This window comes from Lynx rufus, unplaced genomic scaffold, assembly GCF_022079265.1.
Source record: "Lynx rufus isolate CCGP_SWC_20201006 ecotype Redwood Valley unplaced genomic scaffold, mLynRuf1.p SCAF_9, whole genome shotgun sequence".
NCBI classification, from domain to species: Eukaryota; Metazoa; Chordata; class Mammalia; order Carnivora; family Felidae; genus Lynx; species Lynx rufus.
Genome location: NW_025814897.1, coordinates 87,345,510 through 87,366,606, shown reverse-complemented (window position 1 = coordinate 87,366,606; position 21,097 = coordinate 87,345,510). Strand labels below are relative to the sequence as shown.

The window sequence follows — 21,097 nt, the reverse complement described above, 5'->3', positions numbered from 1 at the left end:
AAAAAAATTTTTTTTAATTATCAATATGATTAGCAGTGATTTTGCCTTTGGGTGGTAAAACCGTGGGTGATTTTTTTTTTCCTTCTTTCTACTTTTCTGTATTAAAAAAAAATGTTTGCTTTTTAAAAATTCATGAGTATCTACACTCGAAGTCTAAATCTGAAAATGGGCTCTGCATATTAAGTGCACTGAAGGTGATTAACACAATCCCCATACCTGAAAAGGGGCACTATTTCCTTAATGTCCTTTAGTTTCTTAACTTCTTCATCTCTAGCAGGTGCACACACTGTCCCCATCATGCCAATAATGAATTCTGCCAGCTTGGAAATGTCTAAGGCCCCATTCTCTGCTTCTTGCTTGATCAGATCCAGATCTAAGACTTCCATTATCTGGTTTCTCAGTCTACTGTGACCAGGCAGCAAGAAAGATAAGAGAGTCTACAAGAGAGCACAGCCAAGTTTAATCAAAGTTTCTTAGTCAGACATCATTTTTCGTTATACACAAAGGAATTTACAATTACCCAAATAAGGCTTTATCAATAGTTACTGTAATACCATAATACAATTGCAACTGTAAAACATTTTAACCTTTTAACAAATCTATAGAAAAACATGTTTTCAAATCATTTATTTATTTATTTTAATGTTTATTCATTTTTGAGAGAGAGCACAAGGAGGGGAGCAGCAGAGAGAGAGGGAGACACAGAATCTGAAGCAGGCTCCAGGCTTTGAGCTGTCAGTGCAGAGGTGGACGTGGGGTTTGAACCCATATACCATGAGATGACCTGAGCCATAACATTTAATCGATTGAGCCACCCAGGTGCCCCTCATTTATTTAAGTAACTAAGTAAGTTAGTTAAGTAAGCTCTAAGCCCAACATGGGGCTCAAACTCACAACTCTGAGAACAAGAGTTACATGTTCTACTGACTGAGCCAGCCAGGCATCCGTTTGCAAATCATTTAGACGAGCTATTTAAGCTTCTGTTTAAGGTCTAGGTAGCAATCAACAGGATAATAGATGAACAAGCTGTTAAAAGTGAGAAAAAACACAGTAATTAACGTGAGCCTCTGAACCAAATACAGATGCCAGTTTCCATGGATACATTTTTCTCTTTCAACTACTGCTAAAGGTATTTGCAGAAAGAGTCTTAACTTCCATTTAATACCTTCTCTATCCCACAGACTGAGTCACTCTTTGGCCATTATAAATTAAACATATCTAAGCCGATTAAAATTTTTATTAATCACCTGTGCTTGGTCAAATAACTTTTGTTTTCTTTAAATAATTGTTTTAAAAAATATAAACCTTCATTTACAAAAGTAAAGCCTTTGGGTTATCACAGCTTGTTTGAAATTTTTAAAAAGGCATTAAGCCAAAAAAAGTCTTAATCCACAATTCAGCAGGTATGTTAACCTCTCAATCCTTCAATTTCTTTAGTCTTCTGGCACAGTAACACAGACAGGCTGAATACTCCTAATACACCAGAAAAGCACTACAATTTGCCCTCCATCTCACCTCTTTGATTTCTCCGACAAGTTTGATGGCATGGTCATATGTTGGGGGGTCTTCACTTAGCTGGACACTCAAGCAGTCCCAAAAAGCTTTATGTACAATATCCTTTACTCTCTTCTCCAAGCTGGAAGCAAATGAAAAAAGGAAGAAAAAAAAAATCAAAATATTTTGAGGCTCAAATCACTTTCGAAAGCACAAATTCTATGGGTTTAGGGTGAGAAATTTTAAAAATAATTTAGATGAAGGAAAGATTTCCCAGATATACTTATACCAGTCACATAAGCTATTTTTAGTTTAGTGATTTATTTCAGTAAGTACCTCACTGGACAGAATAACTTTCAACTAATTTCACAGATGACTTTAGACCAATTAATAGCATATAAGGGGTCATATGATAAAAGCATACTGGAAAGTTCAGAGCTGTTTTCTTAATTTTCCCTGTTACCAGAAAGTTTCTTAAGATATTTATGATTAAGTAGTTTAAGATAACAACTCAGCATGTATATAGGCTGAAGGACTTTATTTCTAGAAAATACCCTATTCCTATATGATATATGAGACAATTATTGAATTAGGTACCAAACTAACAACTAACATATAACATCTCATTAAAACAGGTCTCTAAGAGCACCTGGCTGGCTCAGTTGGTAGAGCATGATCTCAGGGTTGGAAGTTCGAGCCCCATGTTGGATATAGAGATTACTTAAAAATAAAATCTTAAAAAAAAAAAATCTTTATATTGTAAGAGCAAAACAGGTAATTCTTCATTCTTAATGTGAAAAAGTACTCTCTTTGCAGAATATATAAGAAATGCTTGTAAAGTTATATTTAGAAGACTCACGTGGGCAACAGTATAGCTTGGCAACCCAGCAGTCATTCCTCCTCCCTCCTTGGTTAACAGAATCCCAATCTTTATCATGACACTTTTTTAAAAATTAATTTATTTATTTAGAGAGAGAGAGAACACGTGTGCACACACACGCATGAGCAGGGGAGGGACAAAGAGAGAGGGAGAGAGAGACAATCCCAAGCGGACTCCCCACTGTCAGTGCAGAGCCCAACACAGGGCTTGATCTCATGACCAACAGATCATGACCTGAGCAAAATCAAGACCAATAGATCATGACCTGAGCCAAAAAATCAAGAGTTGGATGCTCAACCAACTTAGCCACCCAGGTGCCCCATATGATGGCACGTTTACAATTATAATGAGCAATGATTTTTATTATGACAATACATTTTAAAAGACACATTTTACAATCAATAGAGTTTAAGATTTGATAGGATATGTACCAGGTGCTAGGGATATAGAGAATAATGCATAATCCTTTGTCTTTGTAGAGTTTATAATCTGGTGAAGAACACTAGTAAACCAACACTAGGAAACCAACAACTATAGTATGATGTGATAGTTACAAGAAATGAATGAAACAATACAATGAAAACACAAGATAGGACACTAGGCCCTATGCAGTAGGGAGAAGCTAACATGAAAGATTTCCACAGGAGATTTCCTAGACCTTTTATTTAGGAGCAGTAGTCCTGAGATCAACTTTCAAACACTAGTAATTCTGAGTATAGACATTTTATTTTTTTAGCAACTACATACAAAAGGAAAAATACATTTGAATACACTGACATCAAGTGGAGAAGACCTTTCCAGAACTGGGAAATGGCAGAGTTCCACTAAACAAGGTAACTCAGTAACCGCCTTACCTGTCTTCTGGTAATTCAACTGGTTTAATCCGAAAGTCTCCATTTACTACAATTTCATGGGCTAGAGCCATGTTAGCAACTCCTTTCGCTGTATCTAGAAGTTCTTCTACTGTCACAAATCGAGGAGGACTAGCTGTAACAAAACCCAGTGTAAGAGATTCGCTTCTCTAGATTAAAATTTCTATTAAACTAAGGAGAAGGCAGTGGTTCTGGTACCAGCTAATAACTTCAGCTATGCCTCTATTTATGAAAATATTCTGGCAATTTCAAACAACAGAATTTTACCTATTTCATTTTTCTTTTAACCTGGAGTCCCAAAAGCAGAGACCATTTCCAATTCTCAAAATATCTGGACTTTTTACTTAAGACTGGTCAATGGAAATGATTAAATTAAATGGAGAGAAACTTTTAAAGTCACAGACTATCAAATTTCCCAATACGCTGAGGGTTGTTTTCTGATCCTTTTGCTTTCTGTCTACCCTAAATTTTATTTTAAAAAAAATTTCTTTTAATGTTTTTATTTATTTTTGAGACAGAGAGAGGCAGAGCATGAGCAGGGGAGGGGCAGAGAGAGAGGGAGACACAGAATCCGAAGCAGGCTCCAGGCTCTGCGATGTCAGCACAGAGCCCAGCGCGGGGCTCGAACTCACGGACTGTGAGATCATGACCTGAGCCGAAGCCGGACGCTTAACCGACTGAGCCACCCAGGCGCCCCTATCTACTCTAAATTTTAAAAAGGAGACACCAGATTTAGGATTTCCTCATTTGCTCCCATCAGCAGTTTATATTTTGCTCCACCACTAACACTGTGCCAGGAATGAACCTTGTCAAATTAAAATTTCATCAAGTAGTCTAGGGTACCAGTGCTATTCAGAGAATGCTAAAACCACTACCCTGTATAGGATACTAAGAATGTTTTATAACCGTAATTTGAAAAGCACTGACCTGGAAGAGGACTATATTAATTTTCTGTGATGGTGATAAGATCTGGGCTTAAAATGAGATAAATAATTTCCTAGTTTGCACAGGGTTTAACAATTATGAAGATCTTAGGTTAGTAAAAAATTATTTTCCTTCCTCTTTACTTTTTTCTTTTGCTCACAAACAACAACAACAACAACAACAACAACAACAACAACAAAAGGAACCAAATCTAAGAGCTGGTCATATCCTGTTTGGTAAAAATCTTTATCCAGTCACATAAGGGGAAGTTGGGAACACTCAACAAAAATCCTTCTCTGTATTTCCACAGAATATTAATAAAAATACTAAAGAAATAAATAAATACAATTTGCTCCATGGATACTGGCAAAATATAATGAATATATAAAAATCAGAGCCCAGATTGACAACCTCATAATACTGAGAATTTCTATTTCTGCCAAATTGATCTACTGATAAAACGCAATCCCAGTTAAAATCCCAGCAGGTTTTTTGTTGAAAATGCCAAACTGAGGGGCGTCTGGGTAGCTCAGTTGCTTAAGCATCAGACTCTTGGTTTCAGTTCAGGTCATCTCACAGTTCATGAGTTCAAGCCCCACATCGGGCTCTGTGCTAACAGTGTGGAGCCTGCTTGGGATTCTCTCTCTCCTCCTCTCACTGTCTCTCTCAAAATAAAGTAACCTTAATAAAAAAATGCCAAACTGATTCTCAAATTTACATGGAAATGCACAGGACCTAGACAAGTGGAAACTTTTTTGAAAAAAGAATAAAGTTGCAGGACTTAAACTAATTTCGAGACTTAACGATAAAACTGCAACAATTGAGACCGTGTGTTTCTGGCATGAAGACAGATATACAGAGCAAGTGAACAGAGGACCTAGAAATAGACTGATACATACATACATACACACATACGTGTACATGTGGTCAATAAGCAAGAAATGGTGTTGACACAATTAGCTATCTGTATGGAAAAGAATGATCCTCAACCCTTACTGAACAAGATAAGTAAAAAACAAATTCAAAATGGACCACAGACCTAAATACAAGAGCTAAACCTGTAAAACTTCTAGGAGAAAGCACAGGTGAAATCTACCTTGAGTTAGGCAAAATTTCTTAGAGTAAGATACAAAAAACTCAACATAAAAGAGAAAAAAATTGATAAATTGTGCTTTACCAAAATTTAAAACTTTTGTTCTGTGTAAGACTCCTAAAAAGAATATAAAAGGCATGCCAGATAGGAGAAAATATATGCAAAACACAAATCTGATAAAGGACTTGTATCCAGAACATATTAAGAACTCTTATAATAATAGACAACCAGCAAAAAGTAGACAAAAAGTCTGGACATTTCTCTCAAGCAGATAGATACACAACAGGCCAAGAACAGATGCTCAACATCATTAGTCATCAGTGAGAGATAACAGAAAATATACATATTGTTCTCTGACCCTGGTTCCTGGCACAAAACTCCTAGAACCCTTATAATTTCCTAAGTGATAAGAACACTAGGTGCATCTCTTGTTTTAATATTTGGCTTTTGACCCCCTCCCTAACACTGGGCTCCTAAAACCTTTCTTAATCCCTAAGCGATAAGCACTAGCAGCATATTTTGTTCTCCTGAGATGACTCTGAGCTCCTGGATGGCTTCTGGATGGGGGTGGGTCACTAGAAAGACCAAGCCATGATTAGAAGGTTGGAATTTTCAGCCCTATCCTCCAGAGAGGATTCCATACTTAGGGCTGAAAATGGAGTTAATAATTGATCATGCCTACATGAGGAAGCCTCCATAAAGTCCCAATAGTAGAAGGTTCAGAGAGCTTCCAGGTTGTCCAACACATCCATACCAGGAGGGTGATGCACCCCAACTCCATAGGGTCAGAAGCTCCTGCACTCAGGACCCTCCCAGACCTCACCCTATATATTTCTTCATCTAGCTGTTCATTTTTATTTATCTTTTAATAAACTGATATACATAAGTGTTTCCCTGAGTTCTGTGAGCCACTCTAGTAAATTAATAGAATTTATGAAAGGGACGCTAGAATCTCCAATCTATAGCTGGTTGGTCAAAAGCACAGGTAATAACCTAGATTTGTGACTATTGTCCAAAGTGGAGGGATGGGTGTGGGACTAAGCCCTTCACCTGTGAGATCTGATGTTATCTCTGCATAAATAGTGTCAGAATTGAGTTGAATTATAGGAATTCAGGTAGTATCACAGGAAATTACTTGGTGGGGGAAAATCACCCCACCTATGTGAATACTAAAGAGACACAGGCACCCGGGAGAAAAACACAGGAGGAAGGACTGGGTTTTGCCCCACACAGGTGGAACATTGTAGGTTTTTCCTTTTATTTTATAATCAGGGAAATGCAAATTAAAACCACATTGAGGGGCACCTGGGTGGCTCAGTTAAGCATCTGACAGCTCGGGTCATGATCTCATGGTTCTTGAGTTTGAGCCCTGTGTCAGGCTCTGTGCTGACAGCTCAAAGCCTGGAGCCAGCTTCAGATTCTGTCTCCCTCTCTCTCTGCCCCTCCCCCGGCTCACACTCTGTCTCTCTCAAAAATAAACAAACATTAAAAAAAAAAAAATACCCACACTGAGATACCACTACATACATAATAGAATGGCCAAAATTAAAGAGACTGATCATAACCAAGTCTTGACCTAGCGGCAGAGCAGTTGGAAGTCTCAAACAGTAGAAATAAAAAATGGTACAGTCACTTTGGAAAACAATCTCTTGGTTTCTTATAGAGTAAAACATACACTTATCACATGACCCAGCAATCCCAGTTGCAACATGCAAAAACACAGATGAATCTTAAAAGCATTATCCCAAGTTAAAGAGTCAGATAAGAGACTATATACAGTATGATTCCATTTATTTGAAATCATAAAAAGGGCAAAATTATAGAGATAGAAAGTAAGTGGCTGCCAAAGGCCAGAAGACAGTGGGAAAGATTCACTGTCAAGGGGCAGGACTGTGGTAGTAGTGACACAACTGTAAATGCATTTGTCAAAACTCAAATTACATGCTTAAAATGGAATTTTATTATATATAAATTCTACCTCAATAAAATTGATTAAAAATTCAAAGGCGGGGGGCACTTGGAGGCTTACTTGGTTGACCATCGGATTCCTGGTTTTGGCTCAGGTCATGATCACACGGTTTGTGAGTTCAGGCCCCGCGTTGAGCTCTACGCTGGTGGTGCAGAGCCTTCTTGGCATTCACTCTCTCTCCCTCTCGGCTTTTGCTCTGCTTGTGCCCTCTCTCAAAAAATAAACTTAAAAAAAATTCAGGGGAGGCTGAGTGGCTCAGCCAGTTAAGCTTCGGATTTCAGTTCCACATCAGGCTCTGCACAGACAGCACAGAGCCTGCTTGGGATTCTCTCTCTCTCTCCCTCGCTACCCCTCCCCTGATCATGTTCTCTATCTCAAAAATAAATAAACATTAAAAAAAATTTAATAGATAAACTAAAAAAAATTCAAAGACATTTAGCAGGAATTTGATATATATATATATATATATATATATATATATACTATTAAATTTATTCAAGCTAATATTTTCTGTTACCATGTATCAGAAAATGGAACTTTCACTGTGATATATCAACATCAAACGTCAGGAATTATTAAACTACATAGAGTTCTTATCCCTTTTAAGATTTTTTTTTTTTTTAAAGTAATTGCTACACCCAATGTGGGGCTCAAACTCACAACCTTGAAATCATGAGTAATGCACTCCACCAACTGAGCAAGCCAGGCATGCCAAGTTCTTATCTCTTAAAAAGAGATTCAGGGGCACCTGGGTGGCTCAGTCAGTTGGGTGTCCGACTTCGGCTCAGGTCATGATCTCGAGGTCCGTGAGTTCGAGCCCCACGTCAGGCTCTGTGCTGACAGCTCAGAGCCTGGAGCCTGTTTCAGATTCTGTGTCTCCCTCTCTCTCTGACCTTCCCCCGTTCATGCTTTGTCTCTGTCTCAAAAATGAATAAACATTAAAAAAAAAATTAAAAAAAAAAAAGATTCAGAAGGACCACCTGGGTAGCTCAGTCGGTTGAGCGTCCAACTTCAGCTCAGGTCATGATTTCACAGTTCATAAGTTGAAGCCCTGTATCGGGCTCACTGCTGTCAGCCCAGAGACCCCTTTGGATCCTCTGTCCCCCTCTCCCTGCCCCTCCCCCTCTAGGGATCTCTCTCTTTCTCTCAAAAATAAATAAACATTAAAAAAAAAAAAAAGCCCCATCATCAGGGCTTCCAAGTTTGGTTTTGACCCTGGTTTTTGCAAAAATCTTCAAATGTCTAATCATCTTAAATTTATGAAAATAATAGAAACACGCCAAGTTTTGACAATTAATTTACCATTTTTCAACAACTTAGGGAATTTGGGTAATGATAAATACACAGTGTTTTTATGCTACCTAGTCATGAAACACAAGGGAGAGAGGAAGGAAGAATTTCAGCTCCCTCCAGACTCTTGAATGTGACCTTGAACAAGTCATTTTAAATCTTCCACAGCCATTATTTCCTAATATGCAAAAAGAAGACAGTAAAACCAAAGGAATGTCCCATAGAAGATGAGACTCTTCCAAATTATACACAAGTGTGTTCTCATGATTTGGGGCACACTTGGGATAAAACAGCTTGTACCAAGTGCTAAGAACATGAGACACCAGGAAGAAGAAAATTTACAGAGCTGTCCAAGTTAGAGACTACTTAATCAAACTTATTAATGAAGGATACCTGATCAAAAAAGCTAAAAGCTACAATTCTAAGATAGGATCAGGATAGGTTACAGGTCTACATACACAGAAACTGGTCACTGCATACTAATTACAGGGTTGTGGGTGGGATTTTTTGTTTTGTTTTCAGAATTCTCAAATTTACCAATTTCATGAGAACACAAATATACAATTTAGTGGACAACATGGTTTCATTTCAACTTGTGAAGAGAACCTGTGAAGAGTTGTAATAAGAGCCATAAAAAATGGTAAGGTCACATGTATTTTACCCTGGAATTTATTTTACTATGCAATATAAAGCTAAAGCTGCTGCTGATTCCCTTATAGCATTTGTGCACTGATACCCTGTTAAAGAAACTGAAAACCAAACCAAGTAAACATGCCCTTTGGGAAGCTGGTGAATAGATTCAAAATAAAATGAAAACCTAATTCAGAATGTTCCTACTCTCTACCTTTCCTTACTGAGTTGTTCTGTAATCTGAGAAGTCCATACACTCTAAAGATACACTTCTAGTCAGACAAGTGGTTGGACATTTATGGATGGCAGATGGCAAATATCACCCAAAACTACTATAGAGGGAGCATAGTGAAGCAAGGGTAAAGTTTATCCACAGAACTTACTGTGCTGTAGAAATTGCTTGTTATTTTGTCTTCTTCACTACACTGCAAGCTCCATGAGGTAAGAGACCTTGCAGGCCTGACTCACTGCTGTATCCCTGATACATAATATTCATTCAATAGAAAAAAATACTGTTTTTGAGAGAAAGAGAGAGAGCGCAAGTGGAGGAAGGGCAGAGGGGCAGGCAGAGAGAGAGAATCTTAAGCAGGCTCCATGCCCAGCACTGCCCAGCAAGGAGCCTGATGCGGGGCTCAATCTCACCACCCTGGGATCATTACCTGAGCTGAAATCAAGAGCCGAGTGAGCCATCCGGGCGCCCCGCATTCAATAAATACTGACTCACTGACTAAACACAGAGACACTATAACTCAAAGTCTAGTCATGAGCTTTAAAAATATAGGAACTTAGGGGCACCTGGGTGGCTCAGTCGGTTAAATGTACGACTTCGGCTCAGGTCATGATCTCACCACTCGTGAGTTCGAGCCCTGTGTAAAGCTCTGTACTAACAGCTCAGAGCCAGGAGCCTGCTTCGGATTCTCTGTGTGTGTCTCTCTCTCTGCCCTTCCCCTGCTCCCACTATCTATCTCTCTCTCTCTCTCACAAATAAACATTTAAAAAAAATGTAATAACTTACGGGCAGCTGGCTGGCTCGGGGTTGCGAGATCAAGCCCCATACTGAGTGTGGAGAGTACCTAAATAAATAGGCTTAAAAAAAAATTAAGAACTTGTGCCATCCATTTATCTAAGGATGACTGGGATATACTAATTAAACTCACAAAGACCTGATTTAATAAACCAAAATGCTAAATGGCAAATATTAACTGGGATAACAATGTGAAGTTTTTCATCTGAATACAGCATCTTCTACTGGTCAAAAGGTGATTAAACACCAGAACAGAACAGGCTTTGTGAGCAGAGTATATGGAAGTAGAGAATCTCAGGGGAGACATTAATTTGCAGCTGACTGATCTTTACTTTTAGAGATGTAAACATCTCTATGTTTACAGAACAGATTATCTTTTAGAATCAAAGCACCACCTCGGACTAGTGCCAGCCAATTCCTACAAGGAAGCCACTGGTCCTTTTTCAATATTCTGTATCACTTACTGAAGGTTCTGCACCCAAATCCCAATGTGTACAGGGGCGGGGTGAGGTGCTTCCCCCCAACACTACCAAACAGTTGTCAGAAACCAGCTGGGTGTCCTACAATTCAATTGAGTTTTGACACTATCTACCTGGAGATACTGTGAGACCCCACAGGTTAAGGGTTCAGTTCTACAAAACTGCCCTAGTTGCAAGTCCAGGCGGTCATGGGTGCTATAGACCAGAGGTTCTGATGACTCCCTCCTTGGGTTTGATTTGCTAGAGTGGCTCCCAGAACTCAGAGAAACATTCTACTTACCAGGTTTACTGGTTTAGTATAAAAAGATATTAACTCAGAAGCAGCCAGATGAAGAGATGCATAAGGGCAAAGTATGGGGAAAGGGTGCAGGGCTTCCCTGCCCTGAGGGTGCGCACCGCTCTCCCAGCACCACCCACTGTGTATTCACCAACCTGGAAGCTCTCCAAACACAGTCCTTTTGGGTTTTTATGGAGGCTTCATTATATAGGCATGATTGATTAAATCACTGGCCAGGGGCAATTGATTCGACCTCCAACCCCCTCCTCTCCCCATGCTGAAGGCTGGGGGATGGGACTGAAAGTTCCAACCCTCTAATCACAGGGCTGGGTCCCCTGGCAACCAGCCCCCATCATTAGGTTACCTAGGTGCTTTCCAAAAGTCGCCTCATTAACATAACAAAAGACACGCTTATAGCACTTAGGAAATTCCAAAGGCGCTCTATGCCAGAAACTGGACAAAGACCAAATATATTTCTTATTATTAATCACAATATCATAGTTACCAATAGCAATTCTACCCTTAAAATATTACTCTATTATAACTTGCAAGACTAAAGGTTGTCTCTTTGCTATTTACATTTTAATTTGTAGAATTCCAGAAGGGATTTTAGAGTTACTAGAAACTCAGTAGCTACTCATTTACACAGTTTGGAAAAAAAAGTCTGCAGAGATGATTTCATACTTTATAAATTCTTATTTATGCTGTATATGTACAGTGATGCTTCTTGATGTGGCCCCCAGGCTGTGGGGCCTGAGCTTTACCACAGCCCTGTGCCTACCTATTATTATAAGGAGAAAGAGCAAGGAAGCCAGAGGAATATTTTACGGCACTGATTTTATATTCTGTTTTGGTATGGACTTCTTTGAGAATTTAATTAAATCTTCCATAACCTTCTTCCTAGAAAAATGCATATGCACACAAATATTGATAAACTTTTTTGGCTGTTCCTGGATCCCCTAACACTTATCATGGGTCCCAGCGTAAGGACTCTTGCCTTAAGGACATACCTACATACAGTCAAAGATAATGAATGTAGTCTAGTGTTGACTTGATATTAATTTGGAGTCATGCCATTAGACTGAAAGGATGCCAAAGGCAAAGCCATCAATTAAAGAATGACTAAAGATCTAAACCAAAGGTCCTCCTTTATCAGGAACTGTAGTGATAAAACCATCATGTTGGCCATCTTCATCTATATTACAGCAATCAGTCCTGGTATCTTTAAATGCAACAGATGACATGTAGTATTAACAATATTTATTGAACATTTATTAGATGCCAAGCATTGTTCTAAGTGCTTTACATGAATTCATTTAATCTTTACAACCATCTAAGAGATAAGTGTATTTTCCTCATTTTAAAAATGAGAAAACAGGGGAGGCTGACTGGCTCAGTCAGTAGAGCATGTGACTCTTGATCTCAGAGTTGCGAGTTCAAGCCCCACATTGGGCCTGGAGCCTACTTAAAAAATAATAAATAATAAGCAATAAACAAACAAACAAACAAACAGAGATGCCTGGCTGGCTCAGTCAGTACAGCATACAACTCTTGATCTCGGAGTTGTAAGTTTGAGTCCCACATCGGGTATAGAGGTTACTTAAAGATAAAATCTTAAAAACAAATAAATAAAAAGTAAAAAAATAAAAAAATAAGTAAAAATGGGAAAACAGAAGCTTTTTTTTTAACGTTTATTTATTTTTGAGACAGAGAGAGACAGAGCATGAATGGGGGAGGGTCAGAGAGAGAGAGGGAGACACAGAATCTGAAACAGGCTCCAGGCTCTGAGCTGTCAGCACAGAGCCTGACGCGGGGCTTGAACTCACAAACTACGAGATCATGACCTGAGCTGAAGTCGGATGCTTAACCGACTGAGCCACCCAGGCGCCCCGAGAAGCTTTCTAAGTATACATATTGGAGACCAAGAGGACCAAAGGTCGTATTTGCTTGTACTGAGGTCTTTGTATACTTTGTGTGCTGGGATGAACCTAGATATACATCCATCAAAATCTATGTGATACTAAGCCACAATAAAATGGGGCCTACTAATGTTTGCTATAAGAATACTATGTTAAGGGGCACCCGGCTGGCTCAGTCAGCAGAGCATGTAATTCTTGTTCTCCGAGTCGGAGTTCAAGCCCCACGTTAAGTAATTAAGCGTACTTAATTTAAAAAAATAATAAAAGTGAAAAGAATATTATGGGGACTAATAAATTACCTGAGAAGGGCTTTGAACATTTTAAAAGAAACACACCTCAAACCCAAAAAATGTTCATACTTCTTTCAAATATGCAGAACTACCCATCATCTACACTTTAAAGAGATAACATCAGCACTGACATTCTTAGACTATGACACTCCCTCTTAAAACTTTCATTTTTTGGACCCACTTCAAAAAGCTTAAGTATTCTTAATAAAAGACAGGAGTTGGGGCAACTGCTGGGAATACTTGTGGAAATTGCCACCCTTTCATCAGTGAGGCCCGCTCCCAGTCAGGGATCTGAAATGACTTCACCATACATTCCGCAAACTGAATCCCCTCAACCTCGTGGGAACTAAGCCCCCAGGCAGTGAAGTTAGGGTGTGGTGACCTCACTCACATTCAAAACCTTTTTTAGCCTGCACGAGCACAGTCCTGGCTGGAACCTGCCTGAGACTTTTCAAATGCTTTTTTAATTAAAGCTACAATTTGCACTCCACCCTCCTAGTTCTCAAAGCAATTCAGAGAAAGTGGAAGGTCACTGACACTAGAGGAAGACAGAAATATTCTGGACATTATTCTAAAACTTTAATTTCTCAAGCAACTGAAAACCCACAAGTGACTAGGCTGCCAGTTGAGAAACTTGCTATTCTTAAATGCTGGTTATTGGCAATGTTCTCATATGATAAGAACCCAGCTCAGGGTCACAAGTATAAGGAAGCCTAACCAAAATATCACCTGAAAAACAATGATAATATTCCTTCTAACCAAAGTTAAATTTGCTTACAGTGAGGTCTTTGCATTCTTTGGGTGCTGGGAGAGCCCGACTTTATATTTTTCTGTAAAGCTTCATCAGAACCTTCCACAGCATCTTCAAGGCCTTGTTCAGAATCACTTGATTTTGACTCTCCTGCTTCATTTATATTGGGCTTGTCAGGGTTTTCAGACATTCTCAATTAAGTTTATTCACTTTCCTAGGAAAGAAAAAAAAAAGTGAACCAAAATGTTCTAGCTCTGTTACTAACTGGCAGTTGACTTTGGGCAAATCATTTATTCTCTTTGGGTTTCCATTTCTCATGTGTAATAATGAGTGGGCTTGCAAAGATCTTATCCAGCTATCATATTCTACCTCAATGATTAAACAGATACCTGTAAAATGACACTTACAATTTATCAAATTCATGGACCTGTACCTCAGATAGAGTGACAGGTTTGAGTATTTTTGTCCCACTCCTAAGTCAAAACCAGGATCTTACACTGTTGGAAGATAACACTATAAACTGCCTGCTTCTATTTTGATCAAAGAGTGATTCAATTCTTCAATTCTTTCCTTTCTTTCCTGAGAGCGGAGAGGAAAAGCCTTTGGAAATCATGCTTTTAACTTGGGCTTCCAGTTGAATACACTGGACCATGGAGCTGGTTCTCTGATCCTGTTATGTGGATAAGATACTGGGGGCTGACACATAGAAGGTAGAAGCATATGAAGCATTTAGGAATAATGTATGGGGCCAATATTTTTATTAACTTGTCAGCCGGCAGGAAAAGATGGTAAGTAGGAAGTTGCAAACAACCACGATGTATGGGGTTGGGTGGGGTTTTAATTTTTTTAGTTGCTGGTTAGAACAGGAATAATACTTAACGTGTTGGTTTGGGCCAGTTAAAAAAGGCCTGGAATACTAGCCTCTTTTTACCATACAAGTTTTTGTCAAGTTCTTTTCTCCCCGAGTTTTTTTTCCTAGAGTTTTCTCTTCCTAAGGTGTTCCTAATTAAGGGAGAAGACAGACACAATGTTTCTGCATTCACAAGAATACTGAAAATAATTAGCATTTGTATCATCAACACTTGGAGATCACAAAACATTTTCATAAACGCTAATTAGACTTTATTATACACCTGGAGGGTAATCCAGGGATCAAAAGAAATGTTGGCAGCTTCGAAAAGGTCTGGCAGACTCTCTTTTGCCCATTAGACAGAGAAGAATCATTTGATATAATTATCTAAAATTTCAGATCCCTCCATTAAATAGAATGAAGTTACTGGAATTGACATTTCCAGGCCTGTATTATTTTTTTTAGGCCTGTATTATTAATATGAAGGTTTCTTTAATACAGTTCCCTCTTACCTTCCAACATCCCACCCCAGACACCCATCTCCTCTGTCCTAAATCCTATCAGGCTCTGGAAATGCTCCAAGATCCAAAAGACAACATTGCCAGCATATTCTCTGAGAAAGGACAAACAAATACACTTCTAATTTTATCCTCTTCACATGCTGAGAATGAGCTCAGAAAGGATGAAGTAACTCATTCTGCACGGTGAGGAGGAAGGCACGCTTTCTGGGTCTCTAATACTCAGCTCAGTAAACTAACCCCATCCTTTTAAGATTCTGCTCAAGTCCTACTCCTCTTAGGACACTTCCCCACAGTGTTTGCACCTTTCTCTGAACTCTTGTAGGGCTAGTTGCTGCGTGTCTAGCATGCACCATAGCCTTAGATCCAATTCAAAATATACTTATTTAAATAGGTCTGGAGGGGGAGACATGCTTACAAAGAAATAGAGCGAAACTGAAGCCTTGATGGCATTATGAAACCACTACGGGAACATAGTAGAGGGAGAAACTAATTCTGCCTGTAAGGAGTTGGGATAACCTTCCCGGAAAAGGTGACATTTGAGCTGTTTTTTTTTTTTGGAAAGAGCAGGATTTCGTCCAATTAAAATATGTCCGGAGTGGGAGAGAAAAGGTGAAAAGGGAGGCATGTCACTCAAAGGGCACACGTGAAGGCACACGAAAATAAACAGAAGAACAAGTGGCAGGTGATGAAGAGGGAAAGATGAGTTGGGGCAAGATTGGAAAATTGCTAGTTTTATTAAAAAAAACAACAACAACAAAACTCTTCACCTAGATTTTTAACTTCTTAATGCCCAAGACCAACCATATTTCCCACATATGCTCCATCCGTATATCTTCCAAACAGATACCCAGTAAGTGTTTGTTGACAGCTGTGTCATCTCTGTGATGTCAGCGTTTGTGGGAAGGATGGGCGTTGGCCTCAACATACCTGGGTTCCAATTCTGGCTCTTTACTAACTGTGAAACTTCAGTTTCCTCATCTGTAAAACGCAGCTACCCACTTCTTCGATTTGGGGGAAGATCAGACGACAGAACGTGCATAACAGCAGCTGGCACACTACAAGCTTTCCACAAATGGAAGCTATATTTATAGGGCTACAGGATGCAGCAAGGAACCATTTATTGCTTACAGCGTGCTCATTCATTCAACAATCACTAACTCCTGCTCCGCCTCAGAAGGGAACCGAGGGTAGGAGCATTCTCGCACTTGCCCTAGAGACCTTCTATCCGAGCTACATGCCGGGCCCCAGCTGCCACAAGAGACTCCCCACCAGAAAGGGTCTTTCAGCAAAGTAAAGAGGGTCTGTCCACCGATGCCGGGAACCGCTTCCTCTGGCACCCAGTGTCACTCACTCTCAGCGTCCAGATTCCGTTGTAAACAACTGTTCAGGCCGGCGAGGGAGTGGCGGCGGGCCAGCAGCAAGCGATGGAAGCGGGGTGCGCTTTGAGCACGGCCTCGAGGGGTGGGACAAAGGCCGTCCTACGCCGCAACACGCCGCCGTCCCTGCCACTCCGTCGCCTCCACCCGACAGCACCGGGACCCGACCTCCCCGGAGGAGGCGAAGAAATGCCTGTGGTTTCCACCTCACGCCTCCCGTGCGGGCCCCGCAGGGCTGCCAGCCTCCGCGCCCGCTTCCCTCACCTGCCGCGGAGTCGGCGTGCTCCCTCCTGCCGCTCCGGCCGGGAATGAGACGGGAGGAGGCGCGGAGCGATGAGCGGCGAGCACGGGACGCTTCAGCCTCTGTCCTTCCGAGGCCGCATCCCTCGCCGCGCTGAGGGCCGTCCTCCCTACCCGACTCCGGTGGGTAGCGGCCAAAGCGGCCGTTCCTCAAGCGTCGGGAAGGGGGAGGCAGCCTTTTAGCCGGGAGGCGCCCGCCCCACGCAGGGCGGCGCCATGTTTCTGTACGGAAAGGCGGGAGGCGCGGCCCTGTCCGGACCCAAGGTGCTTAGTGAGAGGTGGTTCAGTCTAGGAGGCGCCCTGTTTCCGTATGTAGATGCGAGAGGTGGGCTCCGGGTCTGCGGAGGGGGCACAGTGGGCGGTGGCTCGGGACCTGGAGGTGCCCGCCCCACGGCGGGCGGCGCCATGTTTCCGTACAGAACGGCGGGCGCCTCTGAGAGAGTGTAAGACGGGAGAGGAACGCGTGGTAGAGCTGGCACGGAGTCTGTCAAGTGAAAGAAAGCGATAGGCCGCTCATTCACAACCTCATTCAAAGCCTTCCCCGCCCGGGTTTTCAAATTTAAACATTACCATCATGTCTTCTAGGTGCACATAATTTATCATCCCCCTCCAATTTGGGCTGTTAAGAAACAAACAAACAAACAAAACGTCACGCCCACCACCTAGGTAGCCAAGCCTCACTTTAATGGCACAGACTCACTTTGGTTTTGAGGTCATCTCTTTTATCCAAGCGGATGCCACACTTGTCCATAGGAAAAGCAAGACTTCAGTCCTGAAAAGACACCAGGCAGGGGGCAGTTTCCATGAGGGTTCCACTTGGTGTAGGTACAGAAACAGTAAGGACTTTGGGTGTTTTATGAACTGTGTTTTAGAAGGGAAAAAATATCATGCTTGAATGGATAAAGGAAATGTGGTATATATTATACAATGGAATACTACTTGGCAATGATAAAAGAATGAAATCTTGCCATTTGCAAAAATGTGGATGGAACTGGAGGGTATTCTGCTGAGTGAAGTCAGAGAAAGACAATTATCACGTTTTCACTCAAATGTGTAACTTGAGAAACTTAACAGAAGACCATAGGGGAAGGGAAGGAAAAATAAGTTACAGAGAGGGAGGCAAACCATAAGAGACTCTTAACTACAGAGAAAACTGAGGGTTGATGGGAGGGGGGTGGGGAAGGTTGATGGGTGCTGGACATTGAAGGCACTTTTTGGGATGACAGCTGGGTGTTGTATGTAAGTGATGAATCACAGAAATCTATCTACTCCTGAATTCAAGACTATAATGTATGTGAGCCAACTTGACAATAAATTTTTCAAAAAAAAATTCATGCTAAAACAAGCTTGTTTTAGAGCTTCATCTCCCTCCATCACAGGTAGCAGGGACCATGCTTATCTTGGTGCTGGACTAGTGGCTGCTCCAAGAAAACCATGCTTTTCTCACCTTGTAGCAAACTATGTGAATAGAAATAGTTTTGGGGCCAGGGTCGTTGGGTGGCTCAGTTGGTTAAGCATCCGACTCTTTTGTGTGTGTGTGTGTTTATTTATTTTTGAGACAGAAAGAGACAGAGCATGAGCAGGGGAGGGGCAGAGAGAGAGGGAGGCACAGAATCCGAAGCAGGCTCCAGGCTCTGAGCTGTCAGCACAGAGCCCAACGTGGGGCTTGGCAAGCTCATGGGCTGTGAGATCATGACCTGAGCTGAAGTCGGACGCTTAACGCTTAACCGACTGAGCTACCCAGGTGCCCCAAGCATCCGACTCTTGATTCAGCTCAGGTCATGATCTCATGGTTGGTGAGTTCAAGCCCAGCGTGAGGCTCTGTGCCATCAGCTTAGGATTGATTCTCTCTCCTTCTCTCTCTGCCCCTCCCCCACTTGCTCTCGTGTGCACTCTCAAAAAATAATAAATTAGTTCATTAAAAAATAGTTTTGGGGCCTAGTCTTAAAAAATAAAAGCTACGTGATTGTTCATTTGTAAAAATGCTTTAAGACTGAGCATAAGTCATGTATGTCCTAAACCAAATGAAGGTAATAATTAAGTCTCCTACCTGTAACCCATAAAACTCATTAAATTTAAATAACTAGAACAAAGTAAGATGAAGTGAAGTTAGTGCTGTCAAACAATATTTCTAAATAGATCACACCCGGGCAATTATTCCTAAAGTGTTGAAGGCTGAGTGCAATACAACACCCTCAAACCATTCACAAACTAGCACGTTGGGTATTTTTTCTTAAATACACACACGCATAAAAGTCCTCGGATGAGGATTCACTTTAGAGAAAAAAAAAAAATCCTTAAAATACTCAACTAACTGGAACAAAGATTCACCAAGAAAACATTCAGTTCTCACTTCCATGTCCAGACTAATATACCATTAGTCTCTAGTGGTTCTCAACCCTAACTACATCCTAAAATCTGGGGGTGTGGAGCGTTCTAAAACTATCATCTGAAATTCTGGGGGTGATGCCAAGGCAGAACTGTTAAGCTTTCCAGGTGATTTGAACATACAGCCAGGCAAGAACTACCTCCCTAGGGAGACCCACCCTCTATGTCCACACACCTAGTGAGAATCCACTACCTTCTTTTAAGGATTAATATACACAGTTTTCACTTGTGGAGGGGATGTTGTTACACTATCAAAATTATTGATTTGACTTGCAGTGGCTTACTTGTAATCTTCTGATATATTTGGTTTCCTTTAAATATTAAAAACATACTGACACCTTCTGTGATTTTTTTGGGTTGCAAGGACTGGAAACTCAAATTACCTCAAAATAAAGGGAGTTCACCGAAAGGCCACTTAGGGTTTTGAAGAAGAAAGCTGGCGGCTGTTCTAGAGATCAGTACTATCCTATCAACTCCCCTAGACACAAAGGATCGCTCTCATCATACCTCTGCTCCTCGCTGCAGTCTCCTGTACTCCCTTCATAAAACAGACTAGCTTACTTTAATTGTTGCTCCCTAATTTGGATTTTTCTATACAGAATTTCACTGCCCAAGCTGATTTTTATGCAAACTCAAGTCATTTGCCTATAGGTAAGCTATCGATCAGTGCTTAGCCCTGTTCTACCCAGCTAGGGTAGTGGTAAAGCTCAGTCTCCTAGGCATCAGGTTGTGTAAGTGGGGATGGGTTCCCAAGAGGTTATCCTGGATGAATAAATGAGGGCACATAGCAAACAACATACAGTTCTAGTGGTACAGGAGGGCTGCCCACAGCATTCAGGGTAGCACAGAACCCACAGTTTAAAACTTTGACCATGCAGTAAACATGACCAATTTTTCTTAAAACCTTATTCTATTCTTGCTTATGAAGGTTGAGGTAAATTGTGGTCTTGCTAGATTTTCCATGGAATTATCATCCCATTAGAATGCTGCTGCTTCTAGGACCACGACTATAACTAGGCAGTTCTGCCTTCCCCTGAAGGAGAGATGGTAGTTTTGTTTGCCAAATAATCATTACGTGCAAAGGTTGCAAGTCAGTACACACAGTTTTGCTCTGTACTAATGTACAGAGTCTCTAGATTAGTGGTTCTCAACCCTGACTACACCTTAGAATCTCCTGGGGGGGGGGCAGGCAGGAGTTCTAAAACTATCATCTGAAACTCCAGGGGTGATGCCAGAGAAATGCCAAGCTTTCCAGGTGATTCCAGTGTGCAGCCAGGTAAGAACCACCCCCACACTCCCCATATGGTCTCACTGCACTTTCAGTAGTTTCTGAAAACTTCACACTTACATCACAAACAAGCTTATCTTCTCTTTTTCACTACATTGTAAAGAGAGTTACCTTCCCTTCTTGCCTATGAAAACAAAGCCAAAAAACAAAAACCACACAAGGTCAGGGATCACAGGTACATTATAGAGGAGTCCTCAACTTTCTCCCATTTAAAGACTAGTATCCGTTATAGGTTAGAAAATAAAAGATTGACATGCCAGCACATTGGCTTGTCATTTGAGTCTTTCCTATTTTTCAAAAAAAAATTTAAGTAATCTCTATACCTAATGTGGGGTTCGAACCACAACCCTGAGATCAAGAGTTACATGCTCAGACTGAGCCAGCCAGGCACTCCTCCCTACCTCTCTTTAAATGTAGGCAGCAGTATCTCTAAGTAGATAAAATTTAGTTTCATTTTATTTAATGTTTATTTTTTATAGACA

At 40.9% G+C, this 21,097-nt stretch overlaps 1 protein-coding gene across 3 annotated transcripts in view; it reads right to left on the bottom strand.

The window, feature by feature from the left end:
• Nucleotides 1-16,990, bottom strand: part of TCP11L1 (t-complex 11 like 1) — a 35,086-nt gene extending 18,096 nt beyond the window's left edge. The window contains exons 1-5 of one of the 3 annotated variants that reach the window (XM_047071307.1): nucleotides 16,904-16,990; nucleotides 13,920-14,106; nucleotides 3,229-3,361; nucleotides 1,516-1,636; nucleotides 217-437 (exon numbers count right to left, since the gene is read on the bottom strand). In XM_047071307.1, coding sequence (XP_046927263.1) covers nucleotides 217-437; nucleotides 1,516-1,636; nucleotides 3,229-3,361; nucleotides 13,920-14,082 — 638 coding nt within the window. In that variant the 5' untranslated portion in view covers nucleotides 14,083-14,106; nucleotides 16,904-16,990. Of the gene's footprint in view, nucleotides 1-216; nucleotides 438-1,515; nucleotides 1,637-3,228; nucleotides 3,362-13,919; nucleotides 14,107-16,614; nucleotides 16,692-16,903 lie in introns of those variants that run through there. The other 2 variants (XM_047071308.1, XM_047071309.1) reach the window with 2 other exon arrangements.
• Nucleotides 16,991-21,097: the final 4,107 nt, after the last annotated feature.